Raw genomic sequence first — 12,569 nt, 5'->3', positions numbered from 1 at the left:
AATAATTCTGCACTCCCTGTATACGTTGGCAGAATGGCACGGGCAGTCCTAGTAACATACATACACATTAGGGTTGTCCCGATACCACTTTTTTAGGACCGAGTACAAGTAACGATACTTTTTATCAAGTACTCGCCTATACCGATTACCGATACTTTTTGTAAATCTCATGCGACAGTGGCACATGTGTCAGTATTTTTTTTTACAATTCTTTTTATTTATTTATAAGAATTTTTTTGTTATTTTTTACAATGCTTTCTTTTTTTTTTTTTTTAAGGGTGTGAGGAGGAATAGACAGCGTCAGTATGTTTTTTTTTTACAATTCATTTTTTTATTTATTGCAATTCCTTTTTTTCTTTTTATTAGCCCTGTTGGGGGGCTTTGGTGAGATATCAGGGGTCTTAACAGACCTCTGACATCTCCCCTCTGAGACAGAGAAAGGGACTAGGGACACTGATTCCCCAGTCCCTTTCTCAGCAGCCTCAGCTGCACTGAAAATGAATGGAGAGAATACAGCGGCTTCTTTTCATTCATAAACTGAAACATTGTAAACACAGTTTACGATGTTTCAGTTATGTAAATGTACAGAGTCATCACTGACTCTGTACATTTGGAAAAGGTCGGAGCCGGATTTACCGGCTCCTACCGCCGCTCTCCATCCTGACTGATCGAGGGGGTGGAGGAGAACGGAGGGGGGACACGGCGGCAAAACACGGCGGCAGCAAGGAGGGGGGACATGGCGGCAGGAGGGGTGACACGGCGGCAGGACATGGCGGCAGCAAACAGGGGGGGGACACGACGGCAGCACGGAGGGGGACACGGCGGCAGGACACAGCGGCTGCAAGGAGGGGGGACATAGCGGCAGCAAGGAGGGGGGACACGGCAGCAGCACACGGCGGCAGCAAGGAGGGGGGACACGGCGGCAGCAAAGAAAAAGACGGCAGCATGGGACAAGGCGGGGGGCTGGTGGAGGACAGTCAGCGGTGATCAGTGCTTGTAACTCCCCCACAGCACTGATCACCCTGACTGTCCAAGTATCGGGTGAAGCATTGGAGCATTTGCCGAGTACAAGTACTCGGGCAAATGCTCGGTATCGGTATCGGGACAACCCTAATACACATTATATATATATATATATATATATATATATATATATATATATATATATATATATATATATATATATATATATATATATATATATATATATATATACACATACACACACACACACACACACACACTGCGCCCCCCCCCCCCATGCCTGAGGCGATCGGCTTTGTTCCAGGAGCGATCCATCCTAAAGGGGCCCCCCCCTTTTGCCCCCAACGATTCATGGCCTGCCCCTCCAGATCGCTTCTGACGAATGAGATGCTTCCTTTGCCTGTGTAAGTGTAAACACAGGCAAAAGAAGTGATGTCACCTCTCCTTGTGCTTCCTTTTAGTTCGGGAGCAGAGGAGACATAAAAACGTGAGTTGCACCAACAGTACGTTGACACTAATACACATAGGCACTAGGGCTGCGCATCTTCACCGGTCTCACGATTCGATGCAATTACGATTATCAAGTCTACGATTCGATTCTACGATGCATCATGATTGCAGCGCAAGTGTGCATGGCTCTCCCCCCAAAATACTAAAGGAGATGATCAGAGACTGCAGACGTGGTATAGGAGATGATGAGAGACTGCGGGCATAGTACAGGAGACGATCAGAGACTGGACACTGGTGTCAGTACCATTACCCCCAACATTGGTGTCAGTACTCTTAACCCCCCCCCCCCAGCACACAGGTGGTCATGGGAGAGGGAGTGACAGTTCACTCTCTGCCTGCATTCTATGTACAGAGCAGTGGAAGAGAAATGTCATCAGGGATGGATGGATAGAAGAGGACAGCCATCAGAGGGCCGTATGTACAGTGCAGGAGGCTGGACATGGACAAACAATACAATGTACCTGCTGGAGGCGAGAGCCCCCTCTGTCCGTCCTCGACCACCTCTGTACAGGACCAGCACAGCCCTGTGATACATTTCTACTGCACAACGTGACCCTGACTAAGGGGACAGCAAAGCAAGGGCACCAGTGTCGCGTATAATCACTCCGTGCGGAAACAAGAGCAGAGCAGAATTGTTCCTAGGCATGTTACTGCCGGGGACATAAAAGCAGAGAGGAGAGAGGCGGCCGGGCAGTCACATGAGTCACACAAGGTAACGTCTGAACGGAGCGGAGGGACGGGGGTGGGGCTAAACATCGATTATGATGGTCGCATGCATCGGTGCCACATCGGGGACACCCAAATCGCGATGCAGCGATTAGATTCGACACCCCTAATAGGCACACATTTCACCCCCCAGTTAACCCCTGCACCCCCTGTCACAGTTACACCAATAGCAGTTTAATTTTTTTACTGATCACTGCACTGGTGTCATTTGTGACCATTATAAGTGTTAGGTCTAGGGTACCCCCCTAACAAAGGTTTAACTCCTTGTAACGGGAGGGCTAGGGGAAACACAGAATCTCTTGGAAAGTATGAGATACCCTTGCTTCAGCTCCCCATGCACCTCTTATGTCTAAATCACCCTATGTCCATTAGGGGCATAGGGTGACTGAGAAAATATATCTTGGACTACTTAAAAACGGGACAGTAATATTTTCATTAACAATATCTCTCAAGAAATATGAAGATGTATCCCCTGTGTGCTATGAGGTCTATGCACAGGAAGTAACTCCTAATATGGGCATTCCAGGATATATTTAAAGACTGACTGATTCATATTGTTAGGAGGTGTTGAGGTCGTCAACTCCAGCCACCTGTCTGTCTGTTGTAATGTAAAATGAGTTCAGGCTAACTTCTAAGGATCTTTTCATGGTGGCTTGTGCTAATTGACCCTGTGATAATGTGTATTGTAGTTTAGGAGACAGCCAGGCTAGGAAACTCAAAAGGTCACGTCCGAGTCATTTTGGCTGCCTAAGGGATTAGTTCATGAACTCATCGGCTGTCTGCCAAGGATGTATTGACACTCAAAATAATGTCTACTGGGGACTCGTTATGTAACCATTATGTGAGGTGGGTAGATCCGGGTCATATGTCATGTGGTTACTGCAGTATTCTCAAGTGTATATAAAGAGCCTGTATTCCTTCCAATAAAAGTTATATTCCTGTTTAAGACTCAACACGGAGCTTCGTCTCATCTTTGGGGGAGAATTATTTGTATGGGGTCTTATGCACCTGGTTGGAGCGCCCGGTAGCTGCCTTGTGTTCGGGAACGGAATATCCTAAACAGCGTTAACCCCTTTCATACACGGGGTGTCGTTACACTCCTTGTTTGCCCCCTGTTAACCCTTTAACCCCCTGTCGCCAGTGTCACTAATAGATAATTTTTTTGATCGCCCGTATTGGCGTCATGGGTGACGCGAGTACGCCAGTTATACCTTAAAAGTTCAAGTCTGAAAACTCCAAACATTACTCAAGTGGTTGCTGAAGCAGTGGCAAATCATCCATGGGTGCAACGTGTTCTCAGCACACAGGCCCCAAGGAGGCCCACTGTGTTCTGAAACACACTGCACCCATGGAAGCCTTAGGACTCGAAGTTGGGGGAGCAACTTCATCTGTGTACTGTAGAGGGATCTCCTGCACACACAACCAATGGCACAGCGAGCAGGGGGGGCTGGTTCCAGAGAGAATATATAAGCAGAGCGCTGCATCGCTAATGAGAAGTGCTCATTTGAGCAGCTGGAACCTCAGTCCGCAGGTGGATGGCTGTACGGTGCATGCAGAGTGCCCCGCCTGGATGGAGCAGGGGTCAGACAGGAGGAGGAAGGGAAGCCGAGCATTGGAGGTAAGCAGGGGGCACAGGGCACATTCTTTGAAGTGGCAGGATATATCCGGTGACTCGCTGGGAGAAGATCAGGCTGGGAAAATAAGAGCTAGATTCCCAACTGAAATCCCTTTGCCTCCTGACCATCGCCATCCCTATGATGACCACCCTCTACCATACACTTGGTTCCCCTCTCCCTGCACATACTACCCACCACCATACACTCTGCACCACTTTCCTGTACTTACTACCCACCTCCTTCCACACTATGCATTCCCTTTTTAACATTACCACATTCTGCACTATGAACGTCACCTCAGACTATTTAACCACACCCTCTTTAAGTCACGCCCAATATTTAGCATAATTCAAACCACGTCATGCTTCACACTTTAATGTTCAAGGTCTAGGGCCCATTTTTGATCTTTCACACAGGCCCACTGATTTCAAGATACACCCTTGTGTTGAAGGAAATTTGTTTTGGAAAATATCTCCATACAGGTAAACATCTGACTTGCATGCATATCTCATTTGTAACCCGGGGACTGCCTGTTAATACAGGTCATTTCACAGACAATTACTACACCTTAGCTTGCAATTTATGATGTGCAATTTCATCCAAAAGAAAGTATTTCTATTTAGGGTAATTTATTTTGCTCTTTCAAAATAGAGAGTAAAAACCATCATGTCATATAGTCTAAAAGAGGAATAGCTTAAGGTAAGGACTTACCAGATTTCTGTGTGGTAGAAACTTCAGGAATCTTAGGACAATACACCTCTGGGAAAAAAAAATTAAGTAATTGTTAGTGGAAATTAGCAAAAAAAAAAAAAAAGGAGGGTGCAAGGAAAGTATGCAATATAGAAGAATAAATAAAGGAAAAAAAATCAGGCCCGCACAGAGCCTGATATCAGTCCTGCAGCAGCGCTGCAAACCCCTGGTTTGCTATATTTGCTGTTTGGGATGACCAGGTCAGAAGTGTTGATAGTATGTGCTTCAATCACCAAAATAATTCACCACGTGGGGGGATATGGGGTCCCCTTTGGGGAAAACACTCACCAGATGGTAGATTTAAAACAGCATCTCAGTGTAACTCCTCACTTTCAGATGGTAGATTTTTTTTAAAATGTCTGTTTATTAAAGGAATATATATATATATATATATATATATATATATATATATATATATATATATATATATATATATATATATATATATATATATATATATATATATATATATATATATAAATTAAATAAAAAAAAACATTTATTGGCACTCCGCCAAGCTTAACTATCGGCCAACACGACCGGGAACATATAACCGTGCCATCGCATTTTAGGTGCCCAGAGAAAAGAGCTAGTAATACTATCGAGTTTCCGAAAGAAGGACTTCGGTATCCATACCGGGGCATTCCTTAGAAAATACAATATAACCGGGAGAATCTTCATTTTAAGGAGGTTAATCCTACCAATCAATGATAAGGGAAGCTTTTGCCAAACTAGAGCTTTTTGTTTGAAAAATGTCAAAAGCGGCAGCAGGTTGAGGGACATGAAGTCCATCACATTTGCTGTGACCTTCACCCACAAATACGTTATCTGTGTGACCCATTTAAGTGGCAGGTCAGGATTCGCTCTTGCCCTAGCCTCATCATCCAAGGGAAGTATGGACGACTTCCCCCAGTTGACTTTCAGCCCAGAGTATGTAGTGAACTTATCCATAATACCCAGAGCGGTGACTAATGATTCTCCAGGGTCCCTCAAGAACAGCAGAAGGTCGTCAGCATATAAAGCCAGACCCTCATCAATACTACCCACTCTAATGGCCTTGACCTCCTCTGACGCCCTCAGAGCCACCGCCAGGGGCTCCATCATGAGGGCGAACAAAAAGGGTGACAGGGGGCATCCCTGTCTAGTGCCTCTCCCAATTGTGAAATACTCAGAGACAGATCCCCCCATTCGAATGGCCGTCCTGGGCGCACTATATAGCAGTGAGATCCACTGCCGAAATGACTGTCCAAAGCCCATAGACTCAAGAACTGCATGCATGAAATGTCAGTCCACTGAGTCAAAGGCCTTTTCTATATCAATAGAAACTATTATCCTGCAGGACGAGTCCAAATTGGGAAGCTGTAAGTGTGTAAAAAGTCTCCTCAAATTGGTATCAGTGGATTTACCCGGCATAAAACCCGTCTGGTCCACATCTACCAGAGATGACATCACCGGGGCCAGCCTCTTTGCCAACACTTTCGTCAGAATTTTGAGATCCATATTGAGAAGGGCAATGGGTCTGTAGGACGAGCAGTCCAACGGATCCTTACCCGGCTTAGGCAATAGGACAATGTAGGCATCAAGCATTGACGCCGGAAGCTCCCTTTTTTCCAAGCAACACGCAAATAAGGCCGCAAGTCTGGGGGCCAGTTGTTCAACATATAGTTTATAAAAATCCGCCGGGAATCCATCCGGACCCAGCGCTTTATTAGACGGAAAAGCAAAAATTGCCGCCTCAACCTCCTTTTTTGTAATTGTGGCATCCAACGCCATGCATTCATCAGTAAGTTTGGGAAGGGACAAACTACCCAGCAATTCCCTCAGGGCATCACGGTCATACGACGGGATGGGGGCGTAAAGGGCAGAAAATGTGTTCAATATGGTTTTGGTCTGCCACCAACCTAGCCAATAATTTCACGTTTTTATCTCCCTCAGAAAATAACGAGTTTGTTCTATGCTTAGCTTCCGTATGCGCTAGGTCATTGTAATGGATGGAAAGTCTGCGTCTAGCTTCCAACAGGGCCGCATACGTGTCAGTTTTATTTGCAGCATGTGCAGTTGCACATTCACGCTCCCTATCCTGCATCCCCTGAACTTCAGCATTTTGGTCCACTCTCACCCTCTTGATAGCCGTAATAGATTCACCATGAATCACCGCCTTAAAGGCGTCCCAGACCACCGGCGGATCCCACCGGCGGATCAGCCGAGTCTACATTCAGGGCCCAATAATTATCTACTGCTTCAAGCAAATGTGTAGAGACCTGTTCTTCCTGTAACCAACCCGGGGACAGCTTCCAACTCCTCACCCCCCCCAACTGCCGGAAAGAGCAAGGAAACAGCGAGTGGATTGTGATCTGACAATCCTCCCGCCAAATATTCTGCCCCCTCACATAGGACAGCATAGTCTGGTTCCCAAATGCTAGATCTATTCTAGCCGAGGAGCGATGGGTCTGTGAAAGGTGAGAATAACATGTAGTGGCCGGGTTCTTAGCTCGCCATATTTCAGTCAATCCTGCCATGGAGACCCAAGCCAACAAGTCCTGTGACCCTCCCTGCCCGGGATTGGAAGAATCCAGCACCCCCAACGTTGCATTGAAATCCCCCATCATCAGAAGCGGCAAATGAGCATGCGGTGCCAATTTCACATAGAGATCATATAATAATTGTACAGCAAAAGGAGGTGGCACATATACATTTACAAGTAACATTTTGCGATTACCTATATCTAAAACCACCGCCGCATATCGTCCCCCATGGTCAGTTATCACCTGGTGAATCGTGCAGGGAAGCGTCCTACTAATAAGTATAGTCACCCCCCTGGCAAATGTGGAGTATGTGGCATGAAATGCCTTTTGAATCCAATGTTTACGTAAGGCCAGAATTCTACTACCCTCCAGGTGAGTCTCCTGCAGGAGGACCACATGCGGCTCAACTGTCTTCAGGTACTGGAACATCGAGGCCCGCTTAAATTTACTATTCAACCCCCGGATGTTCCACGATACAAACTTAACCACATTAGCCATATTCCTTTTCACCAAACATTCCCCAGGTGCATCTGGAACGTGCCCAGAATTTCGGTGCAGAACACAATATCAAAACCTGAAAAGAGGTCCACGCTGATCGAGGACTGGGAACTGAGCAGTAAACAGAGCAAAAAGAGACCCCCCAACCATAACAACCCACCCCCCCTGCCATCATACCAGAACCAAAAAATAAAAATAAAAAATAAAAAAAAGAGACCATGAAGCAAAAAGGCTTAAAAAAAAAAAAAAACCATTGTCTGGTATGCAGCTTCAACCCCAAAAACAATATAACACCCAAAAAAAAAAATCAGATGTTTCTGGAAGTTCCTCCAGACGGTCACTTGTCCAACAGTGAAAACTAAAAAAGAAAGTCTTCTTTAGCCCCAGAGAGTTCCGCCCGAACAGCAACGTGGAGCCACAAAATCAGGACCTAAAATCCAGTGGAGGAAAGTACAGTATTCTATTGCCATCTAGTGGCGTCTTGCAGATAGATCAGGTATGGCACATGCTATCACAAATGTAATAACACAGCAACTATTCTTGGCACTTTCTTTGCAATTTATAGGAAAAACCCGTAAAAAGAAAAAAACACAGGAGTAAAAGAAAAAAGGCAAAGGTCATGTTCTAGAAAATAAAAATTATCATGCCTTGCAGTTTCAAGTAAACAGGAAAAATTTACTGCTGGCAGATGCGGGTGTAAAGAACCAAAAAAGGGACAAGGAAAACTTCAGCAGGGCCAGAGACGCAGGCACCACAACTCTGACAGCAAAATCCTGGTGACCAGGCACAGTGCTACCGGCCAGGACCCCGGAAAGTTAGGGAGTAGAACAATACTCATCTTGTGACAAGGCCTCTTTATGGATTCCTATCCAGCCAGTCGCACGCATCACGTGGGTTGTCAAAAAACTTCACAGAACCTTGGTATTGAACCCGCAGTTTACTGGGATAAAGCATGCTGTACTGTATGTTCTTCTCTCGCAATCTTTTCCTGATATCATTAAAGGAACGCCGTCTTCTCTGTGTCTCCGCCGAGAAATCAGGAAAAAGCATCACCTTGGCATTTTCATACTTCAGCTATTGGGCCTTCCTGGAGGCTGTTAGGATCAGATCTCTATCCCTGTAGTTCAGGAATCTCACCAGAAAGGGACGTGGGTAGTCACCCGGGGGTCTCCTCCCCATAGGCACCCTATGCGCCCGTTCAACCACATATGTTGGTGGACGGTCACCCAAGTTCAGGAGTTGTTTGAAAAATGTTTCTGCAAAGGTGGTGGACTGTGGGCCTTCTGCCCCCTCCGGCAGCCCCACCACGCGAACATTTTTTCTCCTTTGCCTATCTTCGGCATCATCTGCGCGGTCCTGCAGGAGTTTCACCACGGCCTGCAGTTCAGATAACCGATTGCCCTGAGCCTGTGTCTCATCCTCCACATTAGAAATCCTCTCCTCTGCCTCCGTTGGCCTCCCCCTAATTTTATCAAGGTCATGTCTAATCAGGGTGCATTCTGTGGCTAGGTGATCAATGCTCACCATTACTGCGGCCTTGCTGGCGTTGATTGCCTCCAGGATCGGGCGTGTAATCGCCTCCTGAGCCGCATCCTGGACCAGAGGTACAGGCGGGGGCTCCTCCGCCCGGATGACCTGTTCACCCCCCTCCATCTGGGCCCTCTTTGTCGCTGGCTTCACTGCGCTGCTGAAGAAGAAGGGGAAGGCAAGATGGCAGCGGCAGAGGCCTCGTCCGCGCCACGTGAGGAGCGGGTCTGGCGCTGGCTTTTTGGGGTCTGATGGCCGTGTTTCGCCGCCTCCTTTCGCATGTCCAGACGTTCCCCCACCTGGATCGGGGGTGCAATCCCCAGAAATCGGGCTCAAAATGCTCCAAATAACAGATGTAGGACAGGAGTAGTGAGGAGCTCTCACAGAGCACGTCCTGCCTCGCTCACATCCGGACACGCCCCCCCTCAGATGGTAGATTTAAAACAGCATAACAATCTCCTTGGACACCGTCTATGGATTATCACTCTCCAGGTATTATCCGCAAGTTTCTTCACACAGGTTGCTGCAGAAGGATAATCATAATTTGGAGGCAATTCGGATTCTGAATGAAAAAATGTTACTACAGCGCTACTAAATACTTAATTATATGTGACATCAAAAAAAATCCTAAATAATAAACGCAGCATATGTTATGTTAGTCAAACAAAAAATCAATAATAATAATAATAATAATAATATGCGCTGAGTATTAACTTCTGTGATGTGAACCGGAACCACAAACCATAGGTGATTCAAATTCAGTACATGTGTATAAAAATAATTAGTCCAAATGCATGCTACTGAGCATGCAACTACAATACACCTCCTGAGTGCGAGTGCTGTGTACTGGCTTGAAAGATATGTATGGGGTGATCAAATTCTACAGACTCCAAGCTGATTTTCTTCACATGTGAGTATCAGATCTTCCACAGTTGTGCAGCTCATGTGAAAAACAGAGACAGGGGGGCGTGGCCTGGACGGGAATCAAGATGGCCGCATGAGTTGAGAGTTCCGGCGTACTGAGGACGAATAGAAGCTTTTTTGGGGACCTAACTTACATCTCCGAGCATGGGAAGGACACACAGGAGTACCTCGACCCCCTGGTCAACGACGGAGAACGGATCGCAACTCGGATCCAACATACCGGAGATGTTCCGAACCCGGGCCTTGACACACTCCGGAGCTCCTGGCCTCCCAGACACCACAGGCCTTATCTCCATCCCACCCAAGTAGGTCGGCAGCTCAGGTGGTCGGAGATACCAGAAGCGCAGCGCCCAGAAGTTGAAGTTGATCAAGAAGTTGATCTGCAAAGAGATCTGCAATCGGTTGCGCTGGACATTAAACACACCCTGACGGCGGCCATTGCCGATCTGAAAACCGATCTGCAGGCGATGGGGAGCCGCCTGAAAGACGTGGAGGAAGACACACAGCTCCAGGCTGCAGCAATAAGGCAAGTGCAGAAGACCTACGACATGCATCTCCCCCACATGTTTGGCCTGCACAGACACGTGGAAGACCTCGATAATAGAGGCCGCAGACACAATATTAGGGTGCAGGGCCTCCCTGAGGGAATCGACCAGGCCTCTAATTGCCCTTGGCAGTGTGCGCCATTTTTTAATAACCTGCTCGAGCGGCCTGCTGATGCACCCATCGAGATGGAAAGGATCCATCGTGCCTTGAGACCCCCACCCAGGGACTCTGAGCCACCCAGAGATATAGTGTGCTGTATAGTGAACTTTCCCCTGAAAGAAGAGAGATTCTTAAGAGAGCCAGACCCCGGGGACGTATTTTACACAATGGCGCAGACATAAAGCTGTTCCAGGACTTGTCCCAGATTACTTTGCAAACTAGGCGCACCCTGCTGGACACTCTTCGGGCGCGGAATATTCAATACAGGTGGAAGTTTCCATTCTGCCTGTCTGCAACCACCAGGGGGCGCACAGCTCTCCTACGTACACCGGAAGACCTTCCTGCCTTCGGTGAACAACTCGACATACCGCCCATCGACATCCCGGAATGGTACGCATTCTATTTCCCGACGGATCCGTGGAAACCAGTCTCGCACGCTTCGTCACCCAAGGCACAGCGCCAGAGATCCAGACGCCGCAGATTGGATCCTTCATCCCCTGGTGACCGTCCATCCCACCACGACTTCCAGGCTCACCCTCCGGGTCACGCTGACACCCCGCAAAGGGGTAATCGGGAGCACATCAGTGTTCAGCTCTGGAACCGTGGTACCAGGAGTTAAACTGTTTCTTCATTTCTCCTGTACCCAGTTTGCCTCAATTCACCCCTATCCCTTGAAGATCGCGCAGAGCTACCCTGGTTGCGATTTGCATTGACTATATACCGTGGGGGGGGCGACCCTTTCCCATGTCCTCATACCTATAGCTCTGACACGTCTTTAGTCACAACATGAGCCTAGCGGAACTTTAACGTGCTCCCCAAAAGAGCCCTACGAACTCTCATGTTGATCAGTTTGCTCCTTTTAATGTCATTGGGAGATCGGGGGCGCCTCCGAGAGGTAGTAACCGAACCATCTAAGGAATAGCAGGAAACCTAAGGTTTAGAGTACTTTACTTTTTTCACCTGGGAGGCTTTGGCCTAGCTCAGCTCACGCGGGTCTTAAGTTACTCTAGTACGCGATTGGAAGTGAATCCAAATATGACCTCACTGTCGCCCAGGCAAAAATGTAGCACCAGATGTGCCGCTACCCGAGCGATACTGTTACACAGGGAAACCTGCTCTGATCTACCCGGCATGCTCCCTGAACTCGATGCTTCCGAGCACTGATAGGAAAGACTGCTCACTGAATCCTTGGGCCTTTTGACTACTTGTTTTGCCCCATGATAACTCAGTTTAGACTCAATGCCTGCTCCCCCCTGGTGGTTAGCTGTAGGCCCTTACTGCCTTGAATACAAACCCCGGGAGAGGCCTCGCCCACTCCCATGCCTACCTACCAAATCCTGAGGCTAGTTAAAGACTGGGACTGAGAACATTTGTTATCACTGTCATGGTGCCTTTTAACCCTACTCCTTATTTTCAGGAAATGTTATGTTCTCAAGCACGGTAACCTGATCTACGATTCCATGGCTGAGCTGAACTAAGTTGCAGTAATTCAGGTTTCTAGTTTCTGTGATGTATGCTAATGTTATGCCTACGCTGATGCAAAAGTTGCTTACCACCTTACAGTTAGGTCCACGAGTTTAACCCCCACACCGGGACCTCTGAGGGACCTCCCCACACACTTAGTCTGTTGTACCCCTCCTAGGCTTCCCTTAACTCTCTTGACCCTGTATGGTTTACAAAATTGCCCTGCACTGTTTTTCTATTCTTAAAGTAGTTCTGGTAAACCAATTTACGTTTCCTTGTCGTCCTCTCCAATGCCAAATCGCAAGTTCCACTTCAGGTTTACTACCCCCACACAGCTGTC

The 12,569-nt window shown here is 47.4% G+C and overlaps 1 protein-coding gene across 7 annotated transcripts in view; it reads right to left on the bottom strand.

Annotated features, from left to right (window-relative positions):
* Positions 1-12,569, bottom strand: part of IPPK (inositol-pentakisphosphate 2-kinase) — a 1,052,241-nt gene that overhangs the window by 952,238 nt on the left and 87,434 nt on the right. For 6 of the 7 annotated variants that reach the window (XM_040360985.1, XM_040360986.1, XM_040360982.1 and 3 more), the window contains one exon: positions 4,548-4,595. The exons of the other annotated variant lie outside the window; for it this stretch is intronic. In XM_040360985.1, the coding sequence (XP_040216919.1) occupies positions 4,548-4,595 (48 nt within the window). The remainder of the gene's footprint in view (positions 1-4,547; positions 4,596-12,569) is intronic. 7 annotated transcript variants of the gene reach the window in all.

This window comes from Rana temporaria, chromosome 7 (genome assembly GCF_905171775.1).
Source record: "Rana temporaria chromosome 7, aRanTem1.1, whole genome shotgun sequence".
NCBI lineage: Eukaryota > Metazoa > Chordata > Amphibia > Anura > Ranidae > Rana > Rana temporaria.
Note: the sequence above shows the minus strand (reverse complement) of the source record. Positions and strands in the feature narration are given on the sequence as shown.